We start from the raw sequence: 17,870 nt of genomic DNA, 5'->3' as shown, positions 1-17,870 counted from the left end.
TCACAACAATTGAACCGCTCTCCTTGAAGTTCTTGATGATCTGATAAATGGTTGATTTAGGTGCTGTCTTACTGGCAGCAATATCCTTGCCTGTGAAGCCCTTTTTGTGCAAAGCAATGATGGCGGCATGTGTTTCCTTGCAGGTAACCATGCTTGACAGAGGAAGAACAATGATTCCAAGCACCACCCTCCTTTTGAAGCTTCCAGTCTGTTATTCGGACTCAATCAGCATGACAGAGTGATCTCCAGCCTTGTCCTCGTCAACACTCACACCTTTGTTAACGAGAGAATCACTGACATGATGTCAGCTGGTCATTTTGTGGCAGGGCTGAAATGCAGTGGAAATGTTTTTTGGGGATTCAGTTCATTTGCATGGCAAAGAGGGACTTTGCAATTCATCTGATCACTCTTCATAACATTCTGGAGTATATGCAAATTGCCATCATACAAACTGAGGCAGCAGACTTTGTGAAAATTAATATTTGTGTCATTCTCAAAACTTTTGGCCACGACTGTACATGCTTTCGGGTAAGTTTTGATTACAATACTGGCTGGGGTGAATATATTTTATATGACATACATACTTTTTTTGTTAACTAGTAAATAGTAGCCGACAGCAAAGTGTGTTTAAATACTTTTTAACTTGTTAACAATTTCTGCACTATCTGATGTGTGGAGACATTTCACTGCAGCTAATGTAGAAGGAAAAGCTGTGTACATTTGTAAATACTTGGCCAAATCACATGTGAAGAATGCAACAAAGATGCAGAATCATCTGGCCAAGTGCATACAGTTCTCTCAGCGCTCACAGCAAGCAACCTCTGACAAAAGTCCCTCTACTTCTATTCGAGGTGAAAATTATGAATCAGACACTTTATCGATAGCAACAGCTCATGATCCTCCTGGAATCGGACGTTTTTTGGACTCAATGGAGGATCATAGTCAGAGAAATGCTGATGAATGTCTTGCTCGAGCTGTGTATGCAACTGGTTCACCTCTGATGCTCACAGGCAATGTGTATTGGACGAGATTTCTGAATGTTCTTCGCCCAGCACACACCCCTCCAACCAGATATGCTTTATCTACTCTTTTTCTGGATGCAGAGTTCAACAGAGTTCAAGTGAAGGTCAAGCAAATCATAGAGAAAGCAGACTGTATTGCAATCATCTCTGATGGGTGGTCGAACGTTCGTGGGCAAGGAATATTTAACTACAGTACATCATCTCCACCCCATAACCAGTATTCTACAAGAGCACAGACACAAGGGACAACAGACACACCGGTCTCTACATTGTAGATGAGCTGAAGGCAGTCGTCATTGTCCTTGGACCACAGAAGGTATTTGCACTGGTGACAGACAATGCTGCGAACACGAAGGCTGCTTGGTCTAAAGTTGAGGAGTCCTTCCCTCACATCACACCCTTTGGCTGTGCTGCTCAAGCATTGAATCTGCTCGTCAAGGACATCATGGCACTGAAAACAAGAGAGCCAAGGAAATGGTTAGGTACCTCACCAAGCAAAGTGAGAAGAATAAGAGCACCACATTGAAGCTGCCCAGCAACACCCGTTGGGGTGGTGTTATCATGTTTGACAGTCTCCTGTAGGGGAAGGAGTCTCTCCAAGAAATGACCATGTCACAGTCTGCCGATATGGACAGCCCCATCAAGAGGATTCTCCTGGATGATGTATTTTGGGAGAGAGTGGAAAGCAGCCTGAAACTCCTGAAACCTATAGCGGTAGCCATTGCACAGATTGAGGGAGACAATGCCACCCTGTCTGATGTTCAGACTAGAGGTCGAACGACTATGATTTTTCAACGCCGATACCGATTATTGCAGGACCAAAAAATCCCAATACCGATTAATCGGACAATATTTTTTTATTTTTAAAAAATTATTATTTATATATATATATATATATATATTATTTGTAATAATGACAATTACAACAATACTGAATGAACACTTAACTTAATATAATACATCATCTATTTAGTCTCAAATAAATAATGAAACATGTTCAATTTGGTTTAAATACTGCAAAAACACAGTAAAAGTGCAATATGTGCCATGTAAAAAAGCTAACATTTAAGTTCCTTGCTCAGAACATGAGACCATATGAAAGCTGGTGGTTAAATATTCCCAGTTCTTCAATATTCCCAGTTAAGTTTTAGGTTGTAGTTATTATAGGAATTATAACGCGTCGACTATTTCTCTCGATACCATTTGTATTTCATATACCTTTGACTATTGGATGTTCTAATAGGCACTTTAGTATTGCCATCCTAATCTCAGGAGTTGATAGGCTTGAAGTCGTAAACAGCATGTGAATCAAGCATTGCTAAGAGCTGCTGGCAAACGCAGTAAAGTTTGAATGAATGCTTACGAGCCTGCTGCCCCCTACCACCGCTTAGACTGCTCTATCAATGATCAAATCATAGACTTAATTATAATATAATAAACACAGAAATACTAGCCTTTGGTCATTAATATGGTCAAATCCGGAAACTATCATTCCCGAAAACAAAACGTTTATTCTTTCAGTGAAATACGGAACTGTTCTGTATTTTATCGAACGGGTAGCAACCCTATTCGATGATAAATTAACAGGCACAGCATTGGTTATATGCAACGCAGGACAAGCTGGTTAACCTAGTAATATCATCAACCATGTGTAGTTAACAAGTGATTATGTGAAGATTGATTGTTTTTTATAAGATAAGTTTAATGCTAGCTAGCAACTTACCTTGGCTCCTTGCTGCACTCGCGTAACAGGTGGTCAGCCTGCCACGCAGTTTCCTCATGGAATGCAATGTAATCGGCCATAATCGGTGTCCAAAAATGCCAATTAATCGATCAACCTCTAGTTCAGACTCTGCTTGCAGATGTAAGAGAAGAAATCCGTACTGTCCTGCCCACTTCACTGTTGCTCCAAGCAGAGGAAACTGCAGTTCTGAAATACATCAAAAAGTGTGAAGACTTATGCCTGAAGCCCATACACGCCGCAGTGTACATGTAGGACCCCAAGTATGCTGGCAAGAGCATCCTGTCTGGTGCAGAGTAAATATATCCAATGCAAAAACATCTACATTTAAATGGTATTAATATTAATTTGCACATATTCCCATATATTGCCATTAATTCCCACGGAAAGTTTCCACCCCTGAATATTCCCCAAAATGTGCAAACCTAGTCACGTGTGCCTTAATACAACAGATGTTGTTTACTTACAAGCCCCTAACCAACAATGCAGTTTAAAAAATACAAATAAGAAATAAAAGAAACAAGTAATTAAAGAGCAGCAGTAAAGTAACAATAGCGAGACTATACACTGGGGGTACCGGTACAGAGTCAATATGCAGGAGCACCAGTAGTCGAGGTAATTGAGGTAATATGTACATGTAGGTAGAGTTATTAAAGTGAATAGGCATAGATGATAACAGGGTGGGCAATGCAATGCAAATGGTCTGGGTAGCCATTTGATTAGATTTTCAGGAGTCTTATGGCTTGGGTGTAGAAGCTGTTTAGAAGCATCTTGGACCTAGACTTGGCGCTCCGGTACTACTTGCCGTGCGGTAGCAGAGAGAACAGTCTATGACTAGGGTGGCTGGAGTCTTTAACAAATTGTAGGGCCTTCCTCTGACACCGCCTGGTATAGAGGTCCTGGGTGGCAGGAAGCTTGGCCCCAGTGATGTACTGGGCCGTACGCACTACCCTCTGTAGTCCCTTGTGGTCGGAGACCGAGCAGTTGCCGTACCAGGCAGTGATGCAACCAGTCAGGATGCTCTCGATGGTGCAGCTGTAGAACCTTTTGAGGATCTAAGGACCCATTCCCAGTCTCCTGAGGGGGAGTAGGTTTTGTCGTGCCCTCTTCATGACTGTCTTGGTGTGCTTGACCATGTTAGTTTGTTGGTGATGTGGACACCAAGGAACTTGAAGTTCTCAACCTGCTCCACTACAGCACGGTCGATGAAAATGTGCTCGGTCCTCCTTGTCCTGTAGTCCACAATCATCTCCTTTGTCTTGATCACATGGAGGGAGAGGTTGTTGTCCTGGTACCACACGGCCAGGTCTCCTCCCTCCTCCCTATAGACTGACTCGTCGTTGTCGGTGATCAGGCCTACCACTGTTGTCATCGGAAAACTTAATGATGGTGTTGGAGTCATGCCTGGCCGTGCAGTCATGAGTGAACAGGGAGTACAAGAGGGGACTGAGCACACACCCTTGAGGGGTCCGTGTGTTGAGGTAGGTTGTTACCTACCCTTACCGCCTGGGGGCGGCCCGTCAAAAAGTCCAGGATCCAGTTGCAGAGGAAGGTGTTTAGTCCCAGGGTCCTTAGCTTATTGATGAGCTTTGAGGGCACTATGGTGTTGAATGCTGAGCTGTAGTCAAATCAAATCAAATTGTATTTTTCACATACTCATGGTTAGCAGATGTTAATGCGAGTGTAGTGAAATTCTTGTGCTTCTGGTTCCGACAGTGCAGTAATATCTAACAACTACCTAATACACACAAATCTAAAAGGGGTGAATAAGAATATGTACATATAAATATATGGATGGTCGAGCGGCGTAGGCAAGGTGCAATTGATGGTATAAAATACCGTATATACATATGATTGGAGTAATGTAAACATTATTAAAGTGGCATTGTTTAAAATGACTAGTGATCCATTTGTTAAAGTGGCCAGTTATCCGTGTCTCCGTGTAGGCAGCACCCTCTCTGAGTTACTGATTGCTGTTTAGCAGTCTGATTTCCTTGAGATAGAAGCTGTTCTTCAGTCTCTCGGTCCCAGCTTTGATGCACCTATACTGACCTCGCCTTCTGGATGGTAGTGGTGTGAACAGGCAGTGGCTCGGATGGTTGTTGTCTTTGATCTTTTTTGCCTTCCTGTGACATTGTGTGCTATAGGTGTCATGGAGGGCAGATAGTTTGCCCCCGGTGAGGAGTTGTGCAGACTGTACCACCCTCTGGAGAGCCTTGCGGTTGAGGAAGGAGCAGTTGCCGTACCAGGCTGTGATTGTGGATTTGTAAAAGTTAGTCAGGGTTTTTTAGGGTGACAAGCCACATTTCTTCAGCCACCTGAGGTTGAAGAGGCGCTATTGCGCCTTCTTCACCACACTGTCTGTGTGGGTGGACCATTTCAGTTTGTCGTTGATGTGTACGCTGAGGAACTTAACTTTCCACTTTCTCCACTGCTGTCCCTTCGATGTGGATGGGGGGTGCTCCCTCTGCTGTTTCGTGAAGTCTACGATCATCTCGTTTTGTTGACGTTGAGTGAGAGGTTGTTTTTCTGACACCACACTCCGAGTGTCCTCACCGGCCTGCCTGTAGGCTGTCTCGTAGTTGTAAGTAATCAAGCCCACTACTGTTGTGTCGTCTGCAAACTTGATGATTGAGTTGGAGGCGTGCATGGCCACGCAGTCATGGGTGAACAGGGAGTACAGGAGGGGGATGAGCACGCACCCTTGTGGGGCTCCAGTGTTGAGGGTCAGCGAGGTGGAGATATTGTTTCCTTCCTTCACCACCTGGGGGCGACCCGTCAAAGTCCAGGACCCAATTGTACAGGGCGGGGTTGATGATGAGCTTGGAGGTTACTATGGTGTTGAATGCTGAGCTGTAGTCAATGAACAGCATTCTTACATAGGTATTTCTCTTGTCCAGATGGGATAGGGCAATGTGCAATGATATAGCGATTGCATCCTCGGTGGACCTGTTAGGGCGATAGGCCCACCTAAAGTGGGTCTAGGGTGTCCGGTAAGGTGGAGGTGATATGATCCTTGACTAGTCTCTCAAAGCACTTCATGATGACAGAAGTGAGTGCTACGGGGCGGTAGTCATTTAGTTCAGTTATCTTTGCCTGTGGACCTGTTAGGGCGGTATGCAAATTGGAGTGGGTCTAAGGTTTCTGGGATAATGGTGTTGATGTGAGCCATGACCAGGCTTTCAAAGCATTTCATGGTTACAGACATGAGTGCTACGGGTCGGTAGTCATTTAGCCAGGTTACCTTAGTGTTCTTGGGCACAGGGACTATGGTGGTCTGCTTAAAACATGTTGGTATTACGGACTCAGACAGGGAGAGGTTGAAAATGTCAGTGAAGACACATTCCAGTTGGTCAACGCATGCTCGCAGTACACGTCCTGGTAATCCGTCTGTCCCTGCAGCCTTGTGAATTTTGACCTGTTTAAAGGTCTTGTACACATCGGCTGCGGAGAGCGTGATCACACAGTCGTCCGGGAACAACTGGTGTTCTCATGCATGTTTCAGTGTTATTTGCCTCGAAGCGAGCATAGACGTAGTTTAGCTCATCTGGTAGGCTTGTGTGTGTCACTGGGCAGCTCTTGGCTTTCCTTCCCTTTGTAGTCTGTAATGGTTTGCAAGCCCTGCTACATCGAACAAGGGTCGGAGCCGGTGTTGTACAATTTGATCTTAGTCCTGTATTGACGCCTTGCCTGTTTGATGGTTCGTCGGAGGGCATAGCGGGATTTCTTATAAGCTTAAAAGCTTCCGGGTTAGAGTCCCGCTCCTTGAAAGGGTCAGTTCTGGCCTTTAGCTCAGTGCGAATGCTGCTTGTAGTCCATGGCTTCTGGTTGGGGTATGTACGTACGGTCACTGTGGGGACGACGTCATCGATGCACTTATTGATGAAGCCAATGACTGATGTGGTGTACTCCTTAATGCCATCGGAAGAATCCCGGAACATATTCCAGTCTGTGCTAGCAAAACAGTCCTGTAGCTTAGCGTCTGCTTCATCTGACCACTTTTTTATTGACTGAGTTACTGGTGCTTCCTGTTTTAATTTTTGCTTGTAAGCAGTAACCAGATGGATAGAATTATGGTCAGATTTACCAAATTGAGGGCGAGGGAGAGATTTCGTAGGCGTTTAACCTTAAATAAAGGTTAAACACCACACTGACCAAAAAGTTATTTTGTTGGCATTTACGTATGTCCCCATTTACCAGTAAACATAATCAAAATGCTGTTTATATAACATTTCATGTAAACCCTGTTTCTTTATTGCGTCGAAGTAGCAGTCCTTGTACATAACATCGAGCATGGTGGGAACACAGTAAAGATAGAATGCCACCGAATCGCATTTTTGCAGCCTGTCGGCAGTTTTGTTGAGCAGGCGTGTGCCATGACCGAGGGTATCACGTCTACTGCAGACGCGGTTGATGAGCTTATTTCTCGAGTCAGTTGTTCGAATTGAGCTAGCTAGTCTGTTCATGTTTCAAACATGTTCTCAAATGCCATTGAAATGGCAGCAGCGGTATGACAACCAGCACATTCATAAGCATGCAATACAACTTTCCTCAGTACAAAATCCTCGACGACCCACTGTGCTGTCAGACTCAGCATGCTCATGGGGCTGACATTGCTGGTCCAAATGTCAGTCGTGAAGCTAATAGCAGTGAAGCTATTACTGTGTAACTCGCGTAGGGCAACATCTGAAAAATAGCGCACTTGGTACATCACCCACGACAACGGTTGATTGTCAAGGGCAATGAATCCCATTATCTTGGCGTTAATGGATTTCACCTTTCAGTTGTCTCGCTGAAATGTTCTTACTCTTTCAAATGACTGCTCGACTTGTTGACTGCTCGATCCACACAGCAGACATTGTGGGCTAGGTTAGCAATGCTTCGTTGCATGTGTAGTGCAAAATTTTACGTACAGTCATTACATCTTGTACAGTTGAAGTCGGAAGTTTACATACACTTAGGTTGGAGTCATTAAAACTCGTTTTTCAACCACTCCACAAATTTCTTGTTAACAAACTATAGGTTTGTCAAGTCGGTTAGGACATCTACTTTGCATGACACAAGTCATTTTTCCAACAATTGTTTACATGTTATTTCACTTATAATTCACTGTATCACAATTCCAGTGGGTCAGAAGTTTACATACACTAAGTTGACTGTGCCTTTTAAACAGCTTGGGAAATTCCAGAAAATGATGTCATGGTTTTAGAAGCTTCTGATAGGCTAATTGACATAATTTGAGTCAATTGGAGGTGTCCCTGTAGATGTATTTCAAGGCCTACCTTCAAACTCAGTGCCTCTTTGCTTGACATCATGGGGAAATCAGCCTATACCTCAGAAAAAAAGTTGTAGACCTCCACATGTCTGGTTCATCCTTGGGAGCAATTTCCAAACGCCTGAAGGTACCACGTTCATCTGTACAAACAATAGTACGCAAGTATAAACACTATGGGACCACGCAGTCGTCATACCGCTCAGGAAGGAGACACGTTCTGTCTCCTGGAGATGAACGTACTTTGGTGCGAAAAGTGCAACTCAATCCCAGAACAACTCAATCCCAGACCTTGTGAAGATACTGGAGGAAACCGGTACAAAAGTATCTATATCCACAGTAAAACAAGTCCTTTATCGACATAACCTGAAAGGCCGCTCAGCAAGGAAGAAGCCACTGCTCCAAAACCGCCATAAAAAAGACAGACTACGGTTTGCAACTGCACATGGGGACAAAGATTGTACTTTTTGGAGAAATGTCCTCTGGCCTGATGAAACAAAAATAGATCTGTTTGGCCATAATGACCATCGTTATGTTTGGAGGAAAAAGGGGGAGATTTGCAAGCCGAGGAACACCATCCCAACCGTGAAGCACGTGGGTGGCAGCATCATGTTGTGGGGGTGCTTTGCTGCAGGAGGGACTGGTGCACTTCACAAAATAGATGGCATCATGAGGTGGGAAAATTATGTGGATATATTGAAGCAACATCTCAAGACATCAATTCCAAATGGACAATGACCCCAAGCATACTTCCAAAGTTGTGGGAAAATGGCTTAAGGACAACAAAGTCAAGGTATTGGAGTGGTCATCACAAAGCCCTGACCTCAATCCTATAGAAAATATATGGGCAGAACTGAATGGGCCAAAATTCACCCAACTTATTGTGGGAAGCTTCTGGAAGACCAGCCAAAATGTTTGTCCCAAGTTAAACAATTTAAAGGCAATGCTACCAAATACTAATTGAGTGTATGTAAACTTCTGACCCACTGGGAATGTGATGAAAGAAATAAAAGCTGAAATAAATAATTCTCTCTACTATTATTCTGACATTTCACATTCTTAAAATAAAGTGGTGATCCTAACTCACCTAAGACAGGGAATTTTTACTCTGATTAAATGTCAGGAATTGTGAAAAACTGAGTTATGTATTTGGCTAAGGTGTATGTAAACTTCCGACTTCAACTGTGTACCTATGTTATATACAGTTGAAGTCGGAAGTTTATACACCTTAGCCAAATACATTTAAACTCAGTTTTTCACAATTCTTGACATTTTCACAGAGGAGCTCAGGTGCTCTGTCAGAGTGACCATCGGGTTCTTGGTCACCTCCCTGACCAAGGCCCTTCTCCCCCAATTGCTCAGTTAGGCTGAGCGGCCAGCTCTAGGAAGAGTCTTGGTGGTTCCAAACTTCTTGCATTTAAGAATGATGAAAGCCGCTGTGTTCTTGGGGACCTTCAATGCTGCAGAAATGTTTTGGTACCCTTCCCCAAGTCTGTGCCTCGACACAATCATGTCTCGCAGTTCTACAGACAATTCCTTTAACCTCATGGCTTGGTTTTTGCTCTGATGTGCACTGTCAACTGTGGGACCTTATATAGACAGGTGTGTGCCTTTCCAAATCATGTCCAATGAAGTTGTAGAAACATGTCAAGGATGATCAATTGAAACAGGATGCACATGAGCTCAATTTTGAGTCTCATAGCAAGAGGTCTGAATGCTTATGTAAATAAGTATTTTATATATAAATATGCAAAAATGTCTAACCTGTTTTTGCTTTGTCATTATGGGGTATTGTGTGTAGATTGATGAGGGAAAAAAAATATTTAATCCATTTCAGAGTAAGGCTGTAAAATAACAAAATGTGGAAAAAGTCAAGGGGTCTGAATACTTTCCGAATTCACTGTAGATGGATAAGATATATACTAGATAGCCTAGATCAGGGCTCTCCAACCCTGTTCCTGGAGAGCTACCGTCCTATAGGTTTTCGCTCCAACCCTAATCTAGCTCATTACTAATAATTAACTGGTTGAAAAGCTGAATCAGGTTAGTTACAACTGGGGTTGGAGCAAAAACCTACAGGAGGGTATTTCTCCAGGAACAGGGTTGGAGAGTCCCTGGCCTAGAAACTAATTGGATAGATTGATAGACACTAGATAACAGCTGGTAACATGCTGATATTAAAGAAGTTTCGAGGTATTGCCCGCCTGAGGTAGAGTTCCTTAGACCACACTATCTAACAAAAGAGTTCTCATCTATATTATTCGTTGCCGTCTATTTACCACCACAGACCGATGCTGGCACTAAGACCGCACTCAACGAGCTGTATAGGACCATAAGGAAACAAGAAAATGCTCATCCAGAAGCGGCGCTCCTAGTGGTCGGGGACTTTAATGCAGGCAAACTTAATCCGTTTCAACTCATTTCTACCAGCATGTCATATGCAACCAGAGGGAAAAAAACTCTAGACCACCTTTACTCCACACACAGAGATGCATGCAAAGCTCTTCCTCGCCCTCCGTTTGGCAAATCTGACCATAATTCTATCCTCCTGATTCCGAGTCACTTGGAAGTACCAGTGACTCGCTCAATACGGAAGTGGTCAGAGGACGTGGATTCTACAGTACAGGACTGTTTTGCTAGCACAGACTGGAATATGTTCCGGGATTCATCCAATGGCATTGAGGAGTATACCACCTCAGTCATCGGCTTCATCAACAATTGCATCAGTGACGTTGTCCCTACGGTGACCATACATATCCCAACCAACTGCATTGAGCTAAAGGCTAGAGCTGCCGCTTTCAAGGAGCGGGACACTAATCCGAACGCTTATACGAAAAACCGCTATGCCCTCAGACTAACCATCAAACAGGCAAAGCATCAATACAGGATTAAGATTGGATTGAATCCTACTACACCGGCTCTGACGCTTGTCGGATGTGGCAGGGCTTGCAAACTATTACGGACTACAAAGGGAAACCCAGACCAAATGGCTCCTTAACAGCTTCTACCCCAAGCCATAAGACTGCTGAACAAGTAATCAAATGGCCACCGGACAATTACTTTGACTTCCCCCCCCTCCATTTGTTTTTACACTGCTGCTATTTCGCTGTTTATTATCTATGTATAGTCACTCTACACCTACCTACATGTACAAATTACCTCAACTAACCTGTACCCCCGCACACTGACTCAGTACCGGTACCCCCTGTATATAGCCTCGTTATTGGTATGTTATTGTGTTACGTTTTATATTTTTTATTTAGTATACATTTCTTTTTACATTTTTTTTTTGCTTTAGTTTTATTTGGTAAATATTTTCTTAGCTCTTCTTGAACTGCACTGTTGGTTAAGGGCTTATAAGTAAGCATTTCACAGTAAGGTCTACACTTGTTGTATTCGGTACATGTGACAAATAAAGTTTGATTTGAGATAGGCTACTAGATCCTGTAGATGTATAGATAGCTGTTAGATACTTATTTGTCCTTAGGGAAGAAATTGTAGGCCTATTAACTTCAAAGGCTATTCATTGTCAACAAGAAATGGGTGGATAGACTATAGAGTACAATATAATGAACCAAAGCACCACTGAATGAATCATTGTTCATCAGGGCAGTGTTCACTAGGGCATTGCAATGGAAAACTAAAATTAGTCCTTCCCGGTTTCAGTCCGTGTTCTTCTATTTGGTACCTACCTAGCCTACATGAACATGAGTCAGTACTAAGTAACCATGTGGATTAATCTACATCACCCCATCCCTTCTGAACAGGCCTCGGGGTCTTCTCATCTTACTAAAGCCAGGAAATAGTTGATTGTGACGATTTTGGTGTTAGGAGAGACAACCAGTAGCCTCGTTTGTTTTGTCAATAGCTTCCAACCAGTTATTGTAGTGTCCAGTTTAGGGGATGAATGAATTGAGCACTACAGGCTAGGCTTAATCTGTGTATGAGGAGAGAGTGAGAGAGAAAGGGGGAGGGACAGAAAGAGCGCAGGGCTGCTGGACTCGCTACTGTCTGTGCCTTTAATGAGTGTTGCTCTGTTTGCTCTTTTCCTCTCACTCTGCACTCTTTTCCCGTTTGGCCCGGGCAGGCACCAGTACACTGTGCTGATCTAAATTACACACCCCATTAACCATAGGAGGAGAAAAACACTGCTCCTGACTCAGAGAGGGCGGAAGGGAGAGAGAGCGAGAGGGTAGTCTTCAAAACGTGGCCCTGCCACACAGTAGCCATAAAGAAGGAAGACCGACCGACTCTGTTCTGGGAAAAGGAAGCCAAGGTTAGGGAAGAAAGGGAAACATGACAAAACATGGCAACCCACCTCCCTCTCTTCCCCCTCAAGTCCTTTAAAGGGGGGACACAATGAGTGGGTTTTGAAAATCTAGGTCTTGTGACCGAGTGTGCGGCCCGAGGAGGCAGTGAGGCGTGGAGGTAAAAACAAGGGGTGTATGGAGGGGCTGATGGCAGTAGGGGTGGAGGAAGGCAGGGGGGGATGGTGAAAGGGAGGAGGGGAGGTTGGTAGTCTTATCCAGCTACGGGCTGGTAGGGTCACATGACCACTGTCGTCATCACGACAGCCTGCGTTCCCGAGGAGAAGGGTGGCTGGCCTCCGGAGGAAACAGCTCTGTGTGTGTGCCTTCTCTCTCCCTCCCTCCCTCTGACCTAGCCTGGACTGAGAGAGACTATTGTACTCCTAAATAGAATCACCCCTTTAATAATTTGGAAATCGTGTAATGCATAAAAGGCGTAAATAGCGAGTGGCTGTGGTAAGGGCAAATTAATGAGATTTCCGTAATATTTCAGAGCTGCTTATTGCCAGAGGTGCCAAGATCTGTCAAACTAAGTGCATGGTTGAACAGGCCCTTTTTCCACATTTTAAAGGGGAACTCCATTGCTGTGTCTGAAATTGCACGCTATTCCCAAGTGTACTACTTTTGACCAGGGCCCATAGTGGTGCCATCTCTGCAGCACTCCACCAATCAGGCCTTTATGGTAGAGTGGCCAGACAGAAGCAACACCTCAGTAAAAGGCACATGAATGCCTGCTTGGAGTTTGCCAAAAGGCACCTGAAGGTCTCACACCATGAGAAACAAGATTCTCTGGTCTGATGAAACCAAGATTGAACTCTTTGGCCTGAATGCGAAGTGTTACGTCTGGAGGAAACCTGGCACCATCCCTACGGTGAAGCATGGTGTTGGCAGCATCATGCTGTGGGGAAGTTTTTCAGCAGCAGGGACTGGGAGACTAGTCAGGATCGAGGGAAAGAGGAACGGAGCAAAGTACAGAGATCCTTGATGAAAACTTGCTCAGGACCTCAGAATGGGGCAAGGTTCACCTTCCAACAGGACAACGACCCTAAGCAAACAGCCAAGACAACGCAGGAGTCGCTTCAAGACAGTTCACTTCATGTCCTTCAGTGGCCCAGCCAGGGAGACCTGAAAATAGCTGTGCAGCGACGCTCTCCATCCAACCTGACAGAGCTTAAGGGGATCTGCAGAGAAGAATGGGAGAAACACCCCAAATACAGGCGTGCCAAGCTTGTAGCGTCATACCCAAGAAGTCGCGAGGCTGTAATCTCTGCCAAAGGCTTCAACAAGGGTCTGAATAAATGTGATATTTCAAAAAAATGCTTTTATAAATGTGCAAAAAAAAAAAAAAAAATCATTATGGGGTGTTGTGTGCAGATTGATGAGGAAAATAAACAATTGAATCCATTTTAGAACAAGGCTGTAACGTAACAAAATGTTGAAAAAGTCAAGAGTCTAAATACTTTCTGAATGCACTGATCTGGCCGCGGACCCCCTGCAGTACCTTTGCGGACCCCCAGGTCTAGAAAGTAGCCCGTACAATCGGTGTCCTCTAAGAAATTATTGTCTGGTTTAGCTTTTGTCAAAAGATTGGGTCAAAAGATTTGTACGGTTGGGGTCAATTCGAACTGAGGTCACCCAATTCAGGATGTGATTTTGAATTCTAATTCTAAAATGGAAACACTTTTGAAATAAATAAATTCTTAATTTGTTGCAACCCCTGTGAATGTGAGCCAATTGCTGACAATTTGCGTGACATCCCTCCCACATTACAGACATGGAGTGCAAACGGTTTCAATGAAGGCAGGCCCAGAAGGAAAGGGAGAAGTGAAACTACAATGAAACGGAGTACTCCATTATGCTACATGTGAATTGCACCCCAATCAATAATGTAGTTAATAAAAGTTTGCAGTTCAAGACCAAATGGAACAGCAAACTGATAAAAGGGACTTTCTATTAGCCTGCCATAATAATTGCTTGTGAGACAGGATATGGAGTAGCCTACCCTGGGTAAAATGCTTACATCCTTAATTTGCCTGAAGAAAAATGATACTCTGTCTATTTGCAACTTGTGAAGCGACATCCTTCCTTTAGAAAACGGAGAGTATGATGATGCTCTCCCTATGATTTTCTTGTCTCTTCTCAAAATCTAACATACATTGACAAAAAGGTTGGCAGCTTTTCATATGACTGTATTGCCTGTAAATACTGCTTCTGGTCATTGACATTCTGGTAACTGGTATTATTAATGCAACACGCTGGTAATTATAGTAGTGAACCGACAGTTTCTCCTGAAACTTCACATTTCTAGTTGTCTTAATTGCGTGTTTGAAACATTTCTCTCCTTTTTCTCAGGCTGGTGTCCTCCATCCACGCCATCATGGCCACCACGGCGGGAGTCATCGTGGTGTCGGCGTGCAGCGGTAACGTCATGACTGACAGGTAGGACAGCCACTCACAGACAGGGGGACAAGCACAAAATTAACAACCGCCACCCGCGGGTAGATTTAGGTATTGGCAGGTAAGAATGTCTATTTCACCAGCCACGTTGGCAGGTGGTCAGTTTGCAGGGCTCTACAGTGATTTTATTTTATTTATGTCACCTTTATTTAACCAGGTAGGCTAGTTGAGAACAAGTTGTCATTTACAACTGCAACCTGGCCAAGAATAAAGCAAAGCAGTTCGACACACAACAACACAGATTTACACATGGAATAAACAAACATACAGTCAATAATACAGTAGAAAAAATCTATATACAATGTGTGCAAATGAGGTAAGATAAGGGAGGTAAGGCAATTAATAGGCCGTGGTGGCGAAGTAATTAAAACATATCAATTAAACACTGGAGTGATTGATGTGCAGAAGATGAATGTGCAAGTAGAGATACTGGGATGCAAAGGAGCAAGATCATTAAAAACAGTATGGGGATGAGGTAGTTGGATGGGCTATATTACAGATGGGCTATGTACAGGTGCAGTGATCTGTGAGCTGCTCTGACAGCTGGTGCTTAAAGCTAGTGAGGGTATGAGTCTCCAGCTTCAGTGATTTTTGCAGTTCGTTCCAGTCATTGGCAGCAGAGAACAGTAGGGAAAGGCAGCCAAAGTAGGAATTGGCTTTGGGGGTGACTAATGAGATATACCTGCTGGATCGCGTACTACGGGTGGGTGCTGCTATGGTGACCAGTGAGCTGAGATAAGGTGGGGCTTTACCTAGCAGAGACTTGTAGATGACCTGGAGCCAGTGGGTTTGGCGACGAGTATGAAGCGAGGGCCAGCCAACGAGAGAATGGTGGGTAGTATATGGGGCACTGTGATAGACTGCATCCAATTTGTTGAGTAGAGTGTTGGAGGCTATTTTGTAAATGACATCGCCAAAGTCGAGGATCGGTAGGGTGGTCAGTTTTACGAGGGTATGTTTGGCAGCATGAGTGAAGGATGCTTAGTTGCGAAATAGGAAGCCGATTCTAGATTTAATTTTGGATTGGAGATGCTTAATGTGAGTCTGGAAGGAGAGTTTACAGTCTAACCAGTCACCTAGGTATTTGTAGTTGTCCACATATTCTAAGTCAGAACCGTCCAGAGTAGTGATGCTGGATGGGTGGGCACGTGCGGGCAGCGATTGGTTGAATAGCATGCATTTAGTTTTACTTGTATTTAAGAGCAATTGGAGGCCACGGAAGGAGAGTTGTATCGCATTGAAGCTCGTCTGGAGGGTTGTTAACACAGTATCCAAAGAAGGGCCAGAAGTATACAGAATGGTGTCGTCTGCGTAGAAGTGGATCAGAGACTCACCAGCAGCAAGAGTGACATCATTGATGTATACAGAGAAGAGAGTCGGCCTGAGAATTGAACCCTGTGGCACCCCTATAGAGACTACCAGAGGTCCAGACAACAGGCCCTCCGATTTGACACACTGAACTCTATCAGAGAAGTAGTTGGTGAACCAGGCGAGGCAGTCATTTGAGAAACCAAGGCTGTTTAGTCTCCTGATAAGAATGTTGCATAGATTGCATAGTGGAGAAGGTACGGTGGGATTCTAAATTGTCGGTAATCTGTTTGTTAACTTGGCTTTCGAAGGCCTTAGAAAGGCAGGGTAGGATAGATATAGGTCTGTAGCAGTTTGAGTCTAGAGTGCCTCCCCCTTTTGAAGAGGGGGATGATCGCGGCAGCTTTACAATTTTTGGGAATCTCAGACGATACGAAAGAGAGGTTGAACAGGCTAGTAATAGCATTACAGTAATGATAGAATTGCATTCTCAAATAAAATTGTCAAAAGTCAAGTATGAGCACATGAGTGTTTCTGCTGTTTTGTTTTATAGCTGCTGATTGCACAAATAAATATAAATCCCATATCTCACCTCACGCAGAAACACTGCCTGGCAGGGGAGCTGTGCGCAATGAGTGAAGTGCTGATAGATTCATTTTTGTAGGCGCTGCGCACAGGCATAACAGTTGGTCTAATTTACTCAAAAGTCTACAAAGTGAGACTGTCCTCGTGGTTCTTGGCCATTTGCATTTTTTTTCACAAGCTCGGTTGTTTTTCAACGTTAGTTTGTGTCTGCTGCTTCAACTGATAGCGAAGACGCGCCCTAGTCAGATTCCAAATCTCACACACCCAGACTAGCTTGACAGGACTGATACCACGATAACGTCCCGCCCTTAAAGGGGCAGCTGAACATTTTTTTTCTCTGATATTTTCATTAATAGACTCCGGTCACAATTTTTTCCCCGGGAAATTGAGCAATATACCACATTACTTCTTACTAATACATTTATTGTTTTAGAAACATTACGAAGCATGGTCATCTGTTTGTGTTTTTGTGATATAATTATGGCGCAACAATATTTCGGCTAGTAAAACATCTGAGTGGCTGGAATATTTTTTTTATCTACCTGCCACAGTGGCTGGTGGACCAAAAAGTTAATTTAGGCCCTGATCCCCTCAGATGGCCACCTGCTCAGTCAGCCAGTGGCAGTAAACATCATAGCTTTAGCTTAGCATCCCTATCCTTGACCTGGCCAGTGCTACCTGGCTGATGCTAATAGTGTATCTTGGTCAGATGGCCATATGCTCAGTCTGCAAGTAGCAGGTTGCTGTGTGGGCTAGTGTAGTTTAGGATCCTTATCCCAGTATCTCTATCTTGGCTTGGCCAGTGCTGCTTGGCTAATACTAACACTACTGCTAATGCTAATAGTCAGTGTAATCCAGCCAGTCAGTTGCCATGGCCCGAGATGCCTCTGACCATGGCCCAGCCTCAGTCAGTGCAATGCCCTTTCTTCCTTCTGACCTAACCCAGCATCAGTGCTCTGCTAATCCCCCCCCCCCCCCCGGACTTAATTCCCCCACAGCACAGCGCAGAGCAGGAGCGTGCGAGTCGCCAGCCTGTAACATTGCAACACACACACACACACACAGCCACGGGACAAGGAGGATAGACTGTTTGTGTTATCCTTGTCATTTAGCTTAGGCAGGCAGACACACACACACACACACACACACACACACACACACACACACACACACACACA

The 17,870-nt window shown here is 44.2% G+C and overlaps 1 protein-coding gene and 1 long non-coding RNA gene across 2 annotated transcripts in view; one reads left to right on the top strand and one right to left on the bottom strand.

Annotated features, from left to right (window-relative positions):
* Positions 1-17,870, top strand: part of LOC139537630 (ceramide synthase-like) — a 46,085-nt gene that overhangs the window by 8,314 nt on the left and 19,901 nt on the right. The window contains exon 2 of the mRNA XM_071339171.1: positions 14,695-14,781. Coding sequence (XP_071195272.1) covers positions 14,695-14,781 — 87 coding nt within the window. The remainder of the gene's footprint in view (positions 1-14,694; positions 14,782-17,870) is intronic.
* LOC139537633 (uncharacterized) lies at positions 1,137-16,870 on the bottom strand. Its single transcript, XR_011667572.1, has 3 exons — positions 16,700-16,870; positions 2,746-2,952; positions 1,137-1,473 (listed from the first exon to the last, which is right to left on the bottom strand). It is a non-coding gene; the product is annotated as an uncharacterized lncRNA (long non-coding RNA).

Source organism: Salvelinus alpinus, chromosome 13 (assembly GCF_045679555.1).
Source record: "Salvelinus alpinus chromosome 13, SLU_Salpinus.1, whole genome shotgun sequence".
NCBI lineage: Eukaryota > Metazoa > Chordata > Actinopteri > Salmoniformes > Salmonidae > Salvelinus > Salvelinus alpinus.
The sequence above is the reverse complement of the archived record's forward strand: the minus strand, read 5'-3'. Positions and strand labels throughout refer to the sequence as shown.